This window comes from Narcine bancroftii, chromosome 6 (assembly GCF_036971445.1).
Source record: "Narcine bancroftii isolate sNarBan1 chromosome 6, sNarBan1.hap1, whole genome shotgun sequence".
Lineage (NCBI taxonomy): Eukaryota > Metazoa > Chordata > Chondrichthyes > Torpediniformes > Narcinidae > Narcine > Narcine bancroftii.
Window position 1 is genome coordinate 135,742,668 of NC_091474.1, and position 19,774 is coordinate 135,762,441.

Here is a 19,774-nt window from a genome sequence, read left to right on the forward strand (position 1 = left end):
TATCATATTCACCCCTTCTTTAAGAACTGACCCTGGCGTGGCTAAAAAAAAAAGGGGGAATACAGAGTGGCGTTTTTTTTTGGGTTCTTAATAGTCCATAGTCTGTATGAAGGGCAACAGCAATGGTACACTCTTTCTTTGGACTCCAAGACATGGGAGGATAGCATGCAGGGGTTACGGGCTGTAACAGTCGGGTGGCCTGATCGTCCGACATGATCGCCGTGGCGCCAGAATTGAAGTAGCTGGTGGGGGGTTGAATGATCGTCGTTGGAGTCTTTGAGTGTCAGTGCAGGTTCCCCTAGTTCGCAGTCGTCATTGTCTATGTGCTGGTCCGCTATACTGCTATCGTCATCCACGTACTGCTGCTGGTCCCGCTGTCCTGGCATGTTACCTGGGGGAGGGTTGGAGGATGGTTGGGGAACGAATGTTACAATGTTAGCTCTGGCTTGAGGCAGGTCCCTTACCGAGACCGTGTCCTCCCACCCATCCAGGTACTCGATATAAGCATAGTGTGGGTTCGCATGCAGCATCGTTGCCCGGTTGGCTAGAGGGTCATTTTTTGAGTACTGGGCATGACGTCTCAGCAGGACAGGCCCAGGAACCATCAGCCAAGCTGGTGTGGTTGTCCCCGATTCTGACTTCCGTGGGAATGAGAACATGCGTTCATGCGGGGTAGCATTGGTGGCAGTACATAACAGAGACCTGATGGAGTGTAGGGCATTTGGGTGTTAATCCTGCCAGCAAATGGTGGGGAGGCCTTTAGACTGGAGGGAAAGCGTGATCACTTTCCAGATAGTGGCATTTTCCCTTTCGACCTGCCCGTTACTGCTTGTGTGTAGCTAGTGGTCCTGCTCGAAGAAATACCATGCTCCAGAAGATACTGCCTCAGCTCAGCACTCCTAAACGAGGATCCCCGGTCACTGTGAATATAACTGGGGTACCCGAAAATGGTGAAGATGGTGTGCAGTGCATTTATGACTGTGGAGGCAGTCATGTTCAGGCAGTGAATATCAAACGGGAAGCGGGAGTACTCATCAACTACCATGAGAATATAGGTGTTACGTTTTGTCGAAGGTAGGGACTCCTTGAAGTCCACACTCCGGGTGGCTTTTATGACATGGGTCTTCTCGGGCCAGAAGAAATTTGTCTTGCTCTCAGCGCAGATGGGGCAGGCTCGGGACATGGCGCGGATCTCATTGACCGTACAGGGCAGGTTGCGGGCCTTTACGAAGTGTGCGAACCTGGTGACCCCAGGGTGACGGAGCTCCTCCTGGAGTCTCTGCAGCCTGTCCAGTTGTACGCTGGCACACATCCCATAGGAAAGGGCATTGGGTGGGTCATTAAGTTTGGCACAGGATGTCATAGTTAAAGGTAGAGAGCTTGATTCTCCACCTGGCAATTTTGTCATTTTTGATCTTACCCCTATGGTTGTTCCTAAACATGAATGGGACTGCGCGTTGGTCGGTCAGCAGTGTAAAGCATCTGCCAGCGAGGTAGTGCCTCCAATGATGTACAGCCTCTACAATGGCCTGGGCATCCTTCTCGACAGAGGAGTGTCAGCTTTCTGGGCCCTGGAGGGTCCTGGAAAAGAAGGCGAAAAGCCTGCTGGCCTGGTTTAAAGTGGCTGCCAGTGCAAAGTTGGAAGCATCGCTCGCTACCTGGAAGGATATCGATTCGTCTACAGCATGCAGGGTGGCTGCAGCGATATCTGACTTGATGTGGTCGAAGGACACTCTGGTTTCCGCTGACAAGGGGAAGGAGGTGGACAATGAGTGGCCGTGCCTTGTCAGCGTACTGTGGGACCCATTGGGCATAATAGGAAAAAAACCCTGGCAGCATTTGAGTGCTTTCTGGGTTTGGGACGGTGGAAGGTCCATGAGAGGGCACATGCGGTCAGGCTCTGGCCTTACCACCCTGCTTTCCACCACGCAACCTAGAATTGTGAGGTGAGTGGTCTGGAATACACACTTCTCTAAATTATAGGTCAGGTTCAACCGTTTTGCGCTTTGGAAAAATTTCTCAAGGTTGGCGTCATGGTCTTGCGGGTCATGGCCATAGATGGTGACATTGTCCAGATATGGGAATGTAGCTGTTAGGCCGTTCTGGTCTACCATCCGGTCCATCTGGAAGACTGCGACACCATTTATGACACCAAAGTGGGCCCTGAGCAATTGGTACAAACACCCGTTTGCTTCGAAGGCCGTGAAGGGGCGGTCCTCCGGATGGATCGGGAGCTGGTGGTAGGCTGATCGAAGGTCGATGGTGGAAAACACACGGTATTGGGCAATCTGATTCACCACGTCCGTGATTCGCGGAAGAAGGTAAGCGTCCAAGAGCATGAAGCGGTTGACCATTTGGCTGTAGTTAACTACCATCTGCAGCTTCTCCCCATTCTTCACGACTACTACCTCCGCCCTCCAGCAACTTGCGCTGGGCTCAATGACGCCTTCATTCAGCAGTCTGCGCACCTCACTTTTAATGAATATCCTGTCCCTGAAGCTGTACTGCCGGCTTTTGGTGGCAATCGGTTGCCATTCAGGAGTGAGGTTGGTGAAGAGTGGTGGAGGATCGACTCGAAGAGTGGAGAGACTACAAGTGGAGTGTCGGGTTTGGGGCACGGGGACTGGTGTGGGCTGTCTCTGGTAGGAGGTATCTGGAGTGGAGTGGTGGTGGCAGACAGAGAGCAGGGTGTGGGGAGCCCCATAATGCAGTGACACCGATTTAAAATGGCATTGGAAATCCAACCCCAACAATACAGGAGCACACAGTTGAGACAGGACTAGCAACTTAAAATCTGTAAATTTGATGCCCTGAGTGGGCACCACACAATACCCCTTGATGCCACACAATACCCCTTGATGCCCATTGAGTGGGCTCTTGTGGTCAGTGAAATTTTCTGGTCAGTCGGGTAGACTGCAAGCGCATATCGTTGGACCAGATCTGGGTGAATGAAGCTTTCCGTCAAAACTGAATAAAAAAGACAATTACCATATTGATTGTTCACCTTGATGGTTTCCATGGTCCTAGCTAAGGGATGTGGTTGGCTTTGATTCAGTGTCACAGATGCAGCGAATGATGTAGGGAGCAGAGCTGTCTGTGTTGGTGTCTCCAGCAGAGCTGCCTGTGTTGGTGTCTCCGGAGGCTGGCGTGATGACATGACACGCCACTGGGAGGGCCATCCGATGGAGCCTCGCGTCACTGGAGCAGGGCCGGAGCATTGTAGTGCCTCGGCCTGTTGCATGCTACACTTGCGCGGTGACATCATCGGAGTGGGCGGGCTGTCGGGGTCTGCCGACACAGAGACCCGGTTGGAGGGGGCCGATGCGGAGTGCCGTGGTGCCGTTAAGTCAGCGGCTAGCTGCAGAGGAGGCAGCATGCGTGGTGCAGGTGGTCCGTCGGGGCCTGCCAGTGCGGAGGTTCCGTTGGGCATGGAGGCCCTCGTGCCATTGGAGAGCAGCTTCACAGCAGTGAGGGTGGAGCGTTGTGAGGGCACCTTCCGCGCGAGGTGCTTGCGTCATGACATCAAGCGTTGCCACGTGATCGGTTCCTCGCTCTCATTGGATGAGAGATCCGAGGTTGAGTTTGAATCTGGGGAAGGTGGTTGGGCTTCACATGAGGCACCTTGCTTGGTGGTGGCCATTTTGGACTGGCAGACTTTTGTGAAATGGCCGTTCTTTTTGTACTTCTGACATCGGGCCTTCCTCACAAGGTACAGCAATCGACTGTGTTTCTCCAACCCGTAGAAGTAACACTTCGGGGCTGCATCAAGTAGTGTGGCGGGGGCAATGGCATCGACGGGGCGTGGGGAGGCCAGATTAAAAGCATTCTACTCGCATTGTAACAGTGGACCCAGCCCTGTGTGTGGGCATCCATGCTTAGGGCTGCAGCCTCCATTGTTTCAGCGATCTGAACAGTCTCTTTTTTTTTTTTTTTTTTTTTTAAATTTTTTTATTTTTCACACCATAAATCACATTAGCCATGATATACACTATTTCTTTTCACACATATACAGTGACTTTTTCTCCCCCCCCCCCTTTCCTCCCAAACCACCCCCCCACCCCCCCCTCTCATCCATTTTAGGTATACAATCTAGGTTGCATTAATCCAGTCAGACAATGTTGTCATTCAACAAAATTACACCAGAAATTCTACTGAGTCCATTCTTTTCTTTCCTTCTCCTTCTATCAACTTAGGTAATGTTTGTCCCCGGTAGGTTTTCGCTATTGTATTTAATGTAAGGCTCCTATACTTGTTCGAATATTTCAATATTATTTCTTAACCAATATGTTATTTTTTTTCTAATGGAATACATTTATTCATTTAAATTTGGTAGTTTCTTCCTTTTAATTTGGTTATGTATTCCATTAATATTTAAAGACATATAGTTCAGCGTAGCCCTTTTATATTTTGTTTATCTTCTCTTTCCGTTTTTCCATCATTACCTTTCCTCCTTTTCCATTTCTGTTTTCTTATTTTCAACTCTTCATAAGACAACATTCCTACAACATCTAACATTTTCCTTATTCTCCTATTTCTATCTTATTTATCCCCAATCTCCCCTTCACCTCCTGAGTTGTCCTTTATCCCTTGTCGGACAACCACATCTCCCCTCTCCATTTGGATTTGCGAATCCACTCGCAAGCGTCAACTGATTGTGCAGTGACCGCTATTTCCCCCCACCCCTCCTCCCCCAGAAAAGATTTCACTTTTCATATGTCACAAAGGTCCCTCTTTTAATTCCCTCCTTATTCTCTCTATTCCATTACCTTCCCTTATTAATTCTTGTCTATACTATCTATATTTTCCTCTAAGTACAGATACATTCATGTATGCTCATTGTCTCTATTCACTCTTATACCTCTTTACCTGCATACATATCAATCGTGATCATTTTTACTCTCATTACCCGTCTTCATCCCTCAGTCTATTTTTGTCTTTACCCACATACATATCAGTCGTGATCATTTTAACTCTCATTACCCGTCTTCCTCCCTCAGTCTATTTTTGTAATTGTTCTGCAAATTTTCGTGCTTCTTCTGGATCCGAGAATAGTCTGTTTTGCTGTCCTGGAATAAATATTTTCAATACCGCTGGATGCTTTAGTATAAATTTATACCCTTTCTTCCATAAAATCGCCTTTGCTGTATTGAACTCTTTTCTCTTCTTTAGGAGTTCAAAACTTATATCTGGATAAATGAAGATTTTTTGCCCTTTATACTCCAGTGGTTTGTTGCCCTCTTTTACTTTTTCCATTGTCTTCTCCAGTACCTTTTCTCTTGTAGTATATCTTAGGAATTTTACTACAATAGATCTTGGTTTTTGTTGTGGTTGTGGTTTAGAGGCCAATACTCTATGTGCCCTTTCTATTTCCATTTCATGCTGTAGTTCTGGACATCCTAGGGTCTTAGGGATCCACTCTTTTATAAACTCCCTCATATTCTTGCCTTCTTCATCTTCCTTAAGGCCCACTATCTTTATGTTATTTCTTCTGTTATGGTTTTCCATTGTATCTATTTTTTGAGCTAGTAGTTCTTGTGTCTCTTTAGTTTTTTTATTAGATTTCTCCAATTTCTTTTTTAAGTCTTCTACCTCCATTTCTGCTGCTACTGCCCGCTCTTCCATCTTGTCCATTTTTTTTCCCATTTCTGTTAAGGTCATCTCCATTTTAATTATTTTCTCCTCTGTGTTGTTTATTCTTTTTCTTAAATCCTTAAATTCCTGTGTTTGCCATTCTTTAAATGATTCCATGTATCCTCTAATAAGAGCAAGTATATCCTTTACCTTGCCTCTCTTTTCTTCTTCTATTTCACCATACTCTTCCTCTTCTTCTTCCTCTGGGTTGACCATCTGTTGTTTCTTTGTTGCCCTTTCCTCCTCTTCTATCTTGTTTCTATTGTCTTCTGTGGTCTCTTCTTGCTGCAGGTGTTCTGCAGCTGTCGTTGCCGGCTGTGGAGATCGACTCCCCAGCTGGTCCCCCCTCCCGTCGGTGTGTTTTTTTTCATTTGCATCGCGCATGCGCGAAAAACTTCGCGCATGCGCGGTTGCGCACTTTTGTTCGGCTCTGCGAGCCATTTTTGTAGTCCATTATTTACCGACCTGAGGGAGCGGGTTTCTCTCTCCGCAGCGGGCCTCTTCGGACAGGTAAGGCCTTCACCTTTTTCCTCCTTTGTCTTCTCTTCCTCTCTTCTTACCGTTGCTTTCGACTTTTCTTTTTTTGTCGCCATCTTCTTTCCACCTTTATACTCACTTTTCTGTAACTTTTATTTCTGTGCCTTTGTGTTTTCTCTTGTTTTTCCCGACTTTTCTGGAGAGGGCTGGAGTTCACCGTCCGGCCACTACTCCATCACGTGACTCCCGCGATCTGAACAGTCTCCATGAGGCTATCTCCACTGTGCTCCAACAGTCATTGCCTCATTTCGTTAGACCGAATCCCAGCCACATAAGCATCCCTTATGAGGTCATCAGTGATCCCGGCCGCAGTTTTATCAGTGCATGGATATGCTCTGCCCAGTAACTTTAGTGCCTGTAGGTAGGCTCTGTAGGACTCACCTGGCTGCTGTCTCCTGGTCACCAGCATGTGTCTGGCTTATACCTTATTCACAAGTCGATCATAGAGTCCTTTTGGCACATTCATGGCTGCCGTTTATGAGGTCATGTCCTGGATGTTTTCGTAGACCCTCGTGAACACCATGGACATCAGAACCAGCAGTTTATCAGCGTCTTCCTCCACAATGGGGTCTGAGCACTGCAGGTATACCTCAAAACACCTCACCCAGTGCCTGAAATCACTCTGAGCAATAGCTGACACCGGGTCGATGCCTAGGCGTTCTGATCACAGCATTTGCTCCATCCATTGAAAATTTTGGTAATAAAATTGTAGCACGTTGAATGACTCAAAGACTTGTTGACTCAAACCAAGGCTTTTATTACCAAAAGACTGTGGCTACGGCTCTCAGCCAATCATTATCACTATATGCAAATATATACAAATATATACACTATCACACCCCTATTGTTGGTAAATGACAAAATAATCAAAGGGGCGTTGGTGGGGAATCTGAGAATATTGAATGGAATACGTACAGGAAAATAACAACAGGAGAACTGTAGCAAAAATGGAGCATGAAATAAAAGGGTTTCTCCAGCCTTCTATGTCCTTGGGTACTCGAGTTTCTAAACCAGACCATGATATAACCAGTTAGTATTATTTTCACTGTACCACTATAGAAGTTTGATAGGTAATTTGACAAGATGACAAATTACCTCAGACTTCTTAGAAAGTAGAGGCATTGGTATGCCTTCTTCAGGATTGCCTCAATATATTGTCTTCAAGAGAGGTCCTCTGATACATTTTACGTATGTACAGATGCACCAAAATGATGGTGATGGTGGAGGCAGCGTGAAAGTGGAGGACAACTCTTTCACAAATAATGCATGTCATTGGCTTGTAAGGATAAAGAAATACAAATACTGCAGATACTGCAATTTTGAACAAACAATGAGATATGGTGAAATTATAATCTTCTGTGAAAAAGAAACAGGATATTTATTTAATTTCTCTGCCAGCACAACCTAGACACACTCTCTTCTCCCTTAGGCTTAGGAATGTAAAACCAAACACCAACATGCTTAAAGACAGCCTCTCATAAAGCTATCAGATCCTGAATGAATCCCATAACATGCTGCCCTTGCTTGGTGCTAATTGATCATGGTGCTCTTTACATGCTATTTGAATCTTAGAAATAATCTGTTTAGTCTGTTTACAAAAAGAACCCTTTCACTATACTCAGTATTTTATGACAAATGAACTTAAATTGTTTCTTATTAACACAATTTGTCCTGTTTCAAAGTATTTTATTAATCTTTTTCATTTTGCAGTTTGATAGCTTTCACAATCTGCTTTTATTCATCTCTGTAATTTTACTTTTCTCTTCCTCCTAATTTCATAGTCATTTTTACTGTATTCTAAAAAAATTCCAAAATCCTTGGATGACGCTCTTTTTAGCAATGTTTTCAGCTTCTCTTGATATAATACTATCTTAAACTTGGAAAACGAGAAAGAGAACAGGGGGAAACAAGCCTTTTGGCCCATTAAATCTTTGTTAATCATTTAGCACCCATTTCTACTAATCTTACCTTAACCCATTTTGTGCTCCACACATTTATATCAATTCCCCCCAAACTCATTGCACACAAGGGGAAGTATACAACAGTCAATTTACCCATCAACCAACTCATTTTTGGAATGAGTAAGAAAACTAGAGATCCTGAAGGAACCCCTCCATCTGGTCACATGTAAACAACTCACACATAGAACTGAAGGTCAGGATTAAACCCAATCTAGCATCTCTACAACTAGATGCACCATTGTGCTATCCTCATAAGCCATGATTGGATCAATTTTTCCTTTGGGAATGGAATTAAATTTGTTTCAAACCATTCATTGATTTCTCAAAATGTTAGTCAATGCTCATTTACTGTTATTCTTTTAATACAGCATTTTAATTTACCATAACCAGCTTACACCACATTCCTTTAGAGCTTTCTTTATTTAGATTCATTTTAGCTGTGTTGATTATTTTCTTGGCAAACTCAGACCGTTTTAAAAGATTAAAGTGAACTTTGAAGCTACCGATGTAAAATGTAATCGTATTTTTGAATCAGTTTCTTTGTTTTCTGCAGCTGTAGGTTTCCACCTAAATTTCACAATGTGTGCTGCTGGAACTGCTGTTAAGGCAGCACTACCACTAATGCAGATGCCAGAGGGCGGAGAATAGAGACACAGCATTGCTCTAAAGGGTTCAATCATCTGGTCCTAACTCCGACAGCCTTGCCCTGCTGAGAAGAAACAAACTAGATGCCCCTGTAGGACACAGCAGCAGATCAGCAATGGGCACAGTGGCTAAAGGACCTTACAGGACCATAGCAGCAAACCCATGAAGGGCTCAGCAGCAAAGGGTGACTTACAGTCAGGGACCCATATGGGCTGCAGGTTACTGGAGACTGGCTCATGGGAACCAGGTATCGGAACTGAGATTTGAGATGGTGCTGAGGGCAAGAAGTGCTCCTGAAGGGCCTTGGACACTAAAGGCTTGCTGATTGTGTTGGCAATTGGGATCTGGAGCTCATGTTGCTGATGAATTGAACTGGAGTCTGTAAGGCTGCGAATACTGGAGATGAATCTGCAGTCACCCAGTGACTCTGAAGTGATTCTCCTTTGCTTTTCTTTCTTGTACTGTAAAGGGCACCAGGTGACACGAATGGTGACTCTTTCTCTGCCTTACAGCAGGCAGAAGGCAATTTCATGTAATATTATTTGTTCTGCACTACAGAATAACATGACAGTAATGGTATCTTGAATCTTGAATATAATAATACTGTGAAACCCATTTACTAGCACTTGGTCCATTGTCTTATAATACCCTGGCAATTCAAATGCTGGTCCAGGCACCTTTTAAATATCTCCACCATATTTTTAAAAGAGTGCATTGTGGATTGCAGCAACTCTCTGGCTGAAAAAAAACCTCTGATTCCCCTGCAACCCTCTTACTCCTCACCCTAAATCTGGTTTTAGATATCTCTGTTATGGGAAAAGATTCTTGCTAATCACAGATAATTTTGTAAATCTCTGTTAGGTTCCTCCCCCCCCACCAACCCCCCACCCCCCCACCCCCCAATTAAGCTTCCCTTGCCAAAGAAACCAGCTATATAAACTAGAACTTAATTTCTTGGACAAGTTGAGAACCTGGTCTTCCAGTAATCTTAATTCAAAATGGTAAGCTATTTTCAGTCTTTGTGACTTCCTTGCACATACCCTACCACCTGCAAAGACCAAGGAACATACACCATCTTTGTCACTGGATGTGACCACAGCATGAAATTTTAGGGATTCTTCCAGGCAAACATCAAAGATCTGTACAATTTTGCAATTAAACACTCAAATGTATCAAGCAGGTCAGATTCTGCACGCATCAAATTTCAGAGCCAATAAGAATAGCCAGAATGAGCAGTTTAACTCGCTGCTTGACCAAAGGTATGGGGTGCAAAATCTATTTCTCTCAATGAGTTTCAAAATAAGAGATTAGCCATTCATAACTGAGATAAGGAGAAATCTCTTCATCAAATATTTTGAATCTCCATCCAAGAGGGATTTGAATACCACTCACGAAGCACATTCAAGGTTATTGATTAGGAAAGCAAAAATGAAAGCCCATCCCTGCTCATGTTTTCAATTTTATGTTTATTTATTCATCGGCCCATGGTGAGGAAGAGAAGGTGAGCTGCTATCTTAAATTGTTGTATTTCTTCTAGGATGAAGATTTGCCCATAGTGTTGTGGGGAAAAGAGTTCCAGGATTTCAACTTCATGACAATAAAACATCCTCTCCCGTTGGGATTGCCTGGCACATGAGTGGTACGAATGTTATTTGCCACTTAATAACCCATGACTAAATGTTATGCAGATCTTGCCCCATGCATCAATGGACTACTTCATTTGCTGAAGAGTCGTCATGGACAAATTGAGCAAAATATTGCGAAAAGAGGACTGAATTTTAATTTGACCATTTCCAAAGCTCTGAAGTTCCTCTGAAAGATATCATGGCAGTCCAGCACAACCAGAATAAGATTGAAAACTTTCAGACCAGATAGAAAACCCTTGGCACCGATTCAGAAAGGGGAGTTTGTCTCCGAGGTGACTGCAGGAGAGTGAAAAAGTGGGGTGTCCCTAGAGACATATAATACAGAAACAGAATCAGCCCATCCTTATTTGATTGGAAATGACTGCTTTCAGTGAAGGATGGTCTCCTTCCATGTATTTATTCGCACAAAGAACCCCGCAGATACTACCTTCTGCCACTGCCTTGATTCCAAAGCTTTTTGAAGTCGAAATGCACATCGCGTCGCTTCAGCATCGCCGCGCATGCGCAGAGAGCCCGAGTGGCCCCAGCCCGCAACCCTCTGCGTGCGGCTCGATGACAGTTGGGATATTTTTGTCTTCGCCTCCACCTCCTGCCCTCCGCACGTCTGTCAAAGTAGCATCGCTTTTAGTCGCTGTCGTCAAAGCACTGAGGGAAACGAGCCCGCCCGCGGCGTCCAAGCCCCCTCTGCTTCACGTCGAGGCCTAACTCAGTGAGGGCGGCTCGCTGGGTCTCGAGCGAGGGTGGCGGTTCTATTTTTGAACTGACTTTGCACTGTCGGTGACGTCGCCGACACGGTGCCGGTTGGGAGAGGAACGGAAGTGGCGCGCCTGGAACTGTGGCCCCGGAACCCGCGGGCCTCCTGGCACCGCCGCCCGACGCGACCGCCCTGCTCGGGCTTCGCCCCACTGACCTGTGTTTAATCTCGACGTGTATTTGGAGGTAAATTTAGAGGTAAAATGTTGATGGATTCTCGCGGAGAATAGCGCTCTCAGCACTGTTTCCCCGATTTGCTGCCAGCTGGTTCCTTTATAAGTACATATATGGTTGATTCTTTTGATGTTCCGTTTCGGAATATAGAAGATTAAGTGCGGTTTAGATGGAGTAAATTGAGGAGGTACTGACAAGAGTATCAGTCATCAGAGAAACTAACAGAGGACAGGCGAAGTCGACAGTGGCCAGTTTTGATCTGTATCAGAAAAACCTGTGGATGCAGACTCCAGTAATTTTGAAGAGTTGGAGGGAGGGAAGATTTGGCAGAGCTAAATGATAATGAATTTATTCTCATACACAAGTGCAATGTACATTTGTACTTTCGTAACTACTTCAGTGTGGAAATAGATAATAAATATAAAGATGAATATTCAGCCATAGAGCAAGAAAAAAAGTCATATTTCAACACTGTGGACAGGTAATTTTGTGGTGTGGATATAGTTTATGGTTTGGTGACTTAGAACCTGATTTTGGTGGGAGAGGGGGGAGGGGGGAGAGAGCCTTTTCTTGAAGCAGCAACACATACCTTCTTCCCAAAGATGATAGTGAATAATGGTTCTTTCTAAAGTGATGAGAGTCCTTTATGATGTTGGCTGCCTTGAGGCAGCTTTTCACATCGATGCCTTCAGTGGATTGTGGTGTGAGCCCGTGAGGGACAAGGCAATGTCTGTTGCTTTCTGCAGCTATTTACATTTGAATCACCAAACCAGGCTGTGATGGAACTAGTCTGTATTCTTTACATAGTACACCTACAGAGTTTGAAGTTTTCAATAGCATTCCAAATCTCATCAGACTTAGGAAATGTTCAAGCATTCGTATACTTGATGATAACCTCAGGGTGCAAGCTTCAGGAGAGGTTGTCCAATATGTAGATTCCCAGAAAACTGGTACTAAATCCTATACACCACTATCCCAACAATGCTGACAGATGTGTGGTCCCTTGCCACACTTTCCTAAAATCTAGAATAAGCAAAATTGCTGTTCTGGCAGCACCCAACCAGATTCACTACCTCCATCAGGTTCATTATTTTTCATTATTTGGCCAGGAACAGTGGAGTGGCTTTTGAGCAGAATTTGGCTATACAATAGTGACCATATCAGGAATAGAGCAGGGGGTTAATCATGTGGCCTTGAGGTGGCCTGTGTTAAGGAGCAGGTGATAGTGATTTGCACTGATTGGAGGGGGTCTTTTGAGGGGCATGAGAGTGCAACTAATTAAATAGCTTTTAAAGCCCAACACAAGAATGGTGTGATGAGTGACCACCAATGGTGATCAATATGTTTCTTGCTCCTTTGTGCCATTTTTCTTCCTGGATCTCCATCTGCAAAATATTTCACTTTTGGATTTTCCTGCTCGACATGCCTTCATGCATCACCCCTCTGCTCACTGATCCAGTTGAGAACTAAGTTACTGGATGCCTCAATTTTAATTTTGCATCCCTGTTTTCAAATCCTTGTAATTGCAAGGTCTGTAATTTCTTCAAGATGCTTAAACTCTGCTAGTTGAGGGTTATTAATCATTTCAGAATTTTATTGCTTCATAGAACAGAGGACCCTTTGTGTACAAATCAAGCAACAAAAATAAATAAAGTAGTTAAGAAGGCATGTGGGATACTTGTCTTCATTCATTGGAATATAGAATATAACAGGTGGGATATTTGTTAACGATTATGTGAAATATTAGGCCAGAGCTGCAACTCTTTTCTGTTTTGGTTGCAGTCACCAAGAAGGATTTGATTGCTCTGGAGAGGGAAGAGATGGGAGTTTGAACAAGGTGGGTTTGCTTTCTTTGGGACAGGGAAGACTAGGCAGATACCTCATTGAGGTATACAAAATTACAAGGGGCACAAATTTGGTTGATGGTGAGAGGCTTTTCCCTTCAGTGCATTTAAAAGATGTTGAGTTGTTTAAGGTGATTATGATGTGACCTACTGGACTTTTCAGGAGTGAGCTTGTACTTTAAAAGTGGAATGTAACTCAATACTTTTACTACAGGTCATTAAGTCTTTTACTACATAAATATGGAAAGCATGTGATCTTGAAAGTGAAAATATAATGTCTAAACTTTGACAAAATTCAGTTCCCCTGTTTCTGGAAGCATTTTGCTCATCTGATATTGTCAGCAATAACGATTTATGCACATATGTTTGATAGACTATGCTTTATCATTTATGAAAGCCTTGGTTTAAATTTGAAGGAAAAGGAGAAAATAGAAATATTATTAGTACATATGTTGGTATGAGCTCATTTTAATCTTCTTAAAATACCAGAAGAGGTCCTGTGCTTGATAAGATGCAGGTTGATTCAGCAAGGGTTTTGGCAAGCAGAATATCCCTTTTTTGTATTTTGAGCAGCTTAAAGTTAGTATAAAGCCATATTTGAAATAGTATTTTAATTTTTTGTTAAATTTTTGTTCTTAATTAATGTAAAATGTTGTGACTGTCTTGTAAAAGTTTCTTTGTGAATAATTTAACATAAAAATTGCTTTAATCATTCTTCAACTATTTAATATTTAATTTAAAAATTGTCAGCACATATTAAAACACTTAAATAAACAGTGCAGCAGTTAGTGCATTGCTTTTACAGTGACAGCAACACTGGTTTGAATCCACCACTGTGTAAGAGTTTGCATTCTCCCCATATTCATGTGGGTTTCCTCTGGGTGCTCCGGTGTCCTTCCATGTTCAAAAGATTTGTAGTTTCATGGGTTAATTGGTCACATGGGTGTATGTGGGCAGAACGAGTTTATGTTCTGTAAGAGCCTATTACTAAATTAAATTCACTATTTCTTCCTAATCTCTAGGCCAGAATTGCCCAGTGTGCTTAATGGGTATTCCAATTGTACATCAGGATTGCAGAGGTAGTCTCCCAATCTCGTGCTGAAGAGGTTTCAGTACTTTTGTCCTTCATACCTAGCCTTGTATGGGGTCAAGTGAAAGATTGCTGATATGTCACTGAACTCATTCTGGATGTATGTTGGGCCAAATACAATTGGGGCATATCTGTGAGAGATGAATGGCAGTGGTTTTCTTAAATCAGTGGCATGATTTAGTCCAAACCAATGTCTTAAAGTGGCAGCTGGAAGAGATGGTTGAGTTCAGTTTAGAAGGAAAAAGGTTCACTGAAAGGAATGCATAACTTTGACCTTGATTTCCCAAAATAATCCTAGATGGACAAGTAGAGAATTTTTTAAACAAGGTAAAATTGTAGTCCTAGATATAGATGCTAGATGTAAGTGTAATGAATGAAAATTTCTTCAATTTATTCAAATTTCTTCAAATCTTTGATTTGTATGATGATTTATTAATTTCATGTATGGAAAAACTTTTAAATAAAATATTCAAAAAATGATGGAGGTGCTGAATGCATATTTTTGGCTGATGTTATTCATGGATACTCATAATGAATGAGGAAGTCACTAGTAGTGGGGAATTGGGGCACGTCAAGGAGGACATGCATGAAGAAGTTGTTGATGGCGATGTAACAGATATGAAGCTTGCAGAGAGAAAGTTGTACTTGGCCATTGTATCTGGACTTGCTTTTGGATACATGAAAATCTTGGAGTGAAAGAAGAGCTAGACAAAGGAAAAGGCAGAACTGCATTCAGGTGCATTCAAATTGGCAGCATGGTTGAGGGTGTAAGTGGAATTGTTCAAGGACAATGGTGGCTTTTGTGGAATTTGTCTAGCCCTTAACTGAAATGCATGGGACCAGAAGTGTTTCAGATTTTTTTAAATTTTGGAATAATGTGTTTAGAGTAATTCAACAGAATACCTGTATCAGCTGTTAAACAACAGCAGGCTTTCAGTCTCCACCTACAATGCTGTGTTTTGTTCAAAAGGTAACAATATGCTGTATTTTATTTTTTCAATGCTGGTCATGTTACACTCAAACATGGCATTTTAGGTGGAGATGAATTTTAGATTTCACTTGAAAATGTTTTGTACTTTCCTTGATTAAGAACCATTTTGGCTATTTCACCATCAGTCATTTTCAACAATATCATTGTACCACAGAGTCAAGAATAAGCAAAAAACAGTGAGTAATGCATGTAGGTCTGGTGGTGCCAATGGTTGGTAACAAACTACACATGAGCAAGTGGGTCTGTGTGGAATTTTCCACTTGAGGTGTCACGTTGGCCCTCAAAAGGTTTTGGATTTTGGAGCACTTCAAATTTTTCGATAGGGGGACTCAACCTGTACCACCTCAACCACAACTACCCACACTGGCACTTTGTATTTGCATTACTGAGGTCCCTCTGTTCCTTGATACTCAATAGATCTTGACTACCATGAGATATGTTCTTGTCTCATTTGTACTCTCAAAATGCATCATTTCTCATTTGTCTAGATCAGGGATGGCCAAACCGTAGCTCGTGAGCCACATGCCACTCTTTGACATACAATGTGAGGCTTGCGGAAATATTTTGGCTGTGACAGGAATCATATGAGCTAGTGCTCACAATGGTAGTTTTAGTGGGTGTGGCTGTGCTGCAGGCAGTGAAATTAGCGGAGTATTAGTGTGATCAAGGCCGCCTGCCGATCTGAGCTCCCGACACCCCAAACTTGGACTTGCTACCAGACACTGGCCGGCTGCCCTCCCAAACCAGTTCCTGATGCCTCAAATGCAGACGCTAAAATAAACAAAATATTTGGTACGTATTAGCGACAATTTAAAAACTATATACATGAATAAATAATATGTACATGTATTTATTAATATAACATTTTTGTAACAAAATTTGAGTAAAATTGTTTCAATAATATTTTTTTCATGTATTGCGGCTCTCAAACATATGAAGTTTATCATATGTGATGTAAGGCAACTTTGGCCACCCTGGACTAGATTATACTTCATCTGCAATTTTTCATCTCATTTCACCAATGTTCACCTTCCAGCTTAAGGTGGATAACTGGGTTCAAGTTCACCTTTATTTGTCATTTTAAAACCACGGTTAAAAAACCAGACAACATTCTTCCAAAAACATGGTGCTACATCTAAATGATCTGAGATGACACAAAACAACATTAGACAGTACAAGATAACACTATTTCTACTTGCGTAAAGTGAATTTAAAAAAAGGACAAAAATTAATTGCAAAAAATTTTAAAAATAGGTGAAATAGATATCATATGGATTACAGTTGTTTGTACTGTAAGTGAAATTATCTGGGATGGAGAAGAAGAGTAACATTTGGATTAGGAGAGATGAAATAGTTGGTAAGAATTCTGTCAATAATGAAAACCTTGTGGTGGGTGAGTAGTGTAAGAAGTACAGCCACCACGCTAAGGGTCGTTAATGACTGTCTTATTTGAATTTGGCGCTTGCCCCTTTAAGGGCAGCGTTGGTTCAGTCCCCACGTGCGTGATGACATCACAATCGCCCGGGGCGCGCACCACACGGGAGGTTTGAGTGAGGGTGAAACCCCTGATGGCGCCATCTTCCCAGGGCTGCCCCGCCACATGGCATTACAAGCAGGGCCGGTTCACCCTGAGTGAGTGCGACGCCACACAAACCGCCACACACCCCCCCCCACAAAGAACCGGCTACATATCTTGCCGCTTGGGCAGGCGGCCCTGTCGTTTGGGCCTGACCGTTTGCACTGGCTGTGACAAATTCAGATGCGCCGCCTTCAGGCGGTCCACCATGAAAAGTTCCTTCCTCCCCCAAACGACCATTGTGAAGGTTCCGCCAAACTGGTGTAGGACCTTGTACGGGCGCTGTAGCGGTGCCGCCTGCGGTCCTCTCTGAACAAACATGAATTGGGCAGAGTTGAGTTCCTTGGAGAGGTGGGCTGGCCGAGTGTCGTGGTGCGCTGGGGGTAGGGAGGCCAGTCTCTTGCGGAGGTCCACCAGCAGATTTGCACCCCTGGGCGCGGTGTCGGGTTCCGGGCTGAAGAACTCACCGGGCAGGGAGAGTGGTGCGCCATATACATTTCCGCCGCTGAGGCTTGCAGGTCCTCCTTGGGTGCCACCCTGATCCCGAGGAGGACCCACGGTATTTTATTTGCCCAGTCCGGGCTGGTGAGTCTGGCCATGAGCGAGGACTTGAGGTGCCGGTGGAATCTCTCCACCAAACCGTTGGACTGCGGGTGGTAAGCTGTGGTGTGGTGGAGCTTCACCCCCAGGAGTTTCGCCATTTGGGTCCACATAGCAGATGTGAACTGGGAAACACTGTTGCTGGTGATGTGAGCCAGGATCTTGAACTGGGCGATCCACTGGCTGACTAGGGTCCTGGTGCACGTTTCCGCAGAGGCTTCCTTGATGGGGATAGCCTCGGGCCATCTTGTGGCTCGGGCCACCAACGAGAGTTGGTAACGTGCCTCCCTGGACACCGGCAAGGGGCCAACGACATCTACATGGATGTGCTGAAACCTGCGAGCCGTCAAGTCGAAGTCCCGGATGGGAAGCCTGCGTGTGCCGGTGAATCTTAGAGGTCTGGCACCTGGTGCACTTGCTGGCCAGCTCCACCACCTCTTTCTTAAGCCCATGCCACACGAACCGCTCTGTGTCCATCTGCACGGTCGTCTTTACCGCAGCGTGAGTGAGGTCATGTACCAGACTGAAGACTCTTGCTCACCAGTGTGGTGGGACTACCGGACGCGGCATACCTGTTGAAATGTCTCAGAGCAGCATATCCGGGCTGTTGGGTACTTGGACGTCCTTGAGTTCAAGGACTGCGATGGCAGTCCGCAGGGCTTGCGTCTCTGCGTTGGTTCGCTGGGCTTGGGCTAGTTGTGTGTAGTCCAACCTGGGTGTGAGCGTGTTGATGACCGGATGCAAGAGTGCATCCGCCATCACATTGTCCTTGCCTGCCCTGTTCCAGATGTCGGTAGTGAACTCCGACACGTATGAAAGGTGGCGCTGTTGTCTAGCGGTCCACAGGTCCTTGGCCAGTGCCTGCGTGAGGGGCTTGTGGTCTGTGAAGACTGTGAAAGGCCTGCCCTCCAGGAAGTAACAAAAATAGCGGATGGCCAAGAACAGCTCCAGGAGCTCCCGATCGAAGGCGCTGTATTTGAGCTCTGGCAGTCACAGCTGCTTGCTGAAAAAGACCAGCGGGCACCATTATCCATCAAGCCATTGTTCCAGGACCCCACTGACTGCTGTAGCTGAGGCGTCCACGGAGAGTGCCATGTGCACCTCCGGCCGCAGGTGCACCAGCAGTGTCACGCTGGCAAGGGCCTCCTTCATTGCCGTGAATGCCTTGTCTGCCTCTTCCGGCCAGGATAAGGTTTTTTCCTTTGGTGGCCATCAGCGCGAATAATGGGTGCATGGTATGGGCGGCCCCGGGGATGAAACGATGGTAAAAGTTCACGAACTCCTGCAAGCCTTTAAGGGTGGAGGGTTTGGTGAAACATTGGGCGGCCCTGGCTGCTGAAATGGTATGCCCCAGGAACTGGAGGAACTCCTTGCTGAACTGGCATTTAGTCGTGTTGACCGTAAGGCTGAAATCTGTCAGCCGGGCAAATGGTGCAGAGGTGGGCTTTGTGCTCCTCGCGATTATGACTGGCAATCAGTATATCATCCAGGTAGATGAACACAAACACCAAGTCCTTTCCCACCGCATCCATGAGGCGCTGGAATATCTGGGCCGAATTCTTTAAGCCAAACGGCATGTGGAGGAACTCAAAGAGGCCGAAGGGGGTGATATTGGCCGTCTTACCCACGTCGTCTGGGTGCACTGGGATCTGATGATGTCCCCGCACGAGGTCCACTTTGGAGAAAATTCGTGCACCGTGGAAGTTAGAGAAGAAGTCCTGTATGTGGGGAACCGGGTACCTGTCAGGAGTGGTTGCATCATTCAACCGATGGTAGTCCCCTCAGGGCCTCCAGCCCCCAGACGATTTCGGGACCATGTGGAGTGGTGATGCCCATGCACTGTCCGAGCGTCAGATGATTCCCAGTTCCTGTAGTCTGGAAAACTCCTCCTTCGTCCACTGGAGCTTTTCCGGCGGCAGCTGTCTGGGCCTAGCGTGCAGCAGGGGGCCTTGCATGGCGATGTGGTGGAAGACCCTGTGCTGGGGCAGGGCGGTATTGAAGCATGGCTCCAAGATGGCGGGGAACTCGTGGTGGATGACGGAGAACTCATCCCTGGCAGTGGCTACGGTGGAGATTTCTAGCTTGCAGGCGTCTACCGTGTCCAATCGTATGGAGTGGAACGTGCGAGCGCTGACCAGCCTCTTGCCCTTCATGTCGACTAGTAGACCGTGAGCCCTCAGGAAGTCTGCCCCCAACGGCGTGGTGCCCACTGAGGCTATCACAAACCTCCAGTGGAATTTTTCCTTGCCAATCTGGATCTGTGCCCTGCGGGTGCCGTAGGTCTTGATGGTGGAGCTGTTGGCCGCCCACAGGGTTGGACTATGAG

General features: G+C 45.2%; 2 protein-coding genes across 6 annotated transcripts in view; one reads left to right on the forward strand and one right to left on the reverse strand.

The window, feature by feature from the left end:
- col9a1b (collagen, type IX, alpha 1b) overlaps nucleotides 1–11,295 on the reverse strand; it is a 159,330-nt gene extending 148,035 nt beyond the window's left edge. Inside the window, exon 1 of one of the 3 annotated variants that reach the window (XM_069886151.1) lies at nucleotides 10,848–11,280. In XM_069886151.1, the coding sequence (XP_069742252.1) occupies nucleotides 10,848–10,912 (65 nt within the window). In that variant the 5' untranslated portion in view covers nucleotides 10,913–11,280. Of the gene's footprint in view, nucleotides 1–10,847 lie in introns of all 3 variants that reach the window. The other 2 variants (XM_069886153.1, XM_069886154.1) reach the window with 2 other exon arrangements.
- The window catches only part of fam135a (family with sequence similarity 135 member A), a 210,493-nt gene continuing 201,628 nt past the window's right edge, over nucleotides 10,910–19,774 (forward strand). For 2 of the 3 annotated variants that reach the window (XM_069886142.1, XM_069886144.1), the window contains exon 1: nucleotides 10,910–11,359. The gene's annotated coding sequence lies outside the window, so the exon portion shown is untranslated. Of the gene's footprint in view, nucleotides 11,360–13,129; nucleotides 13,185–19,774 lie in introns of all 3 variants that reach the window. The other variant, XM_069886143.1, reaches the window with a different exon arrangement.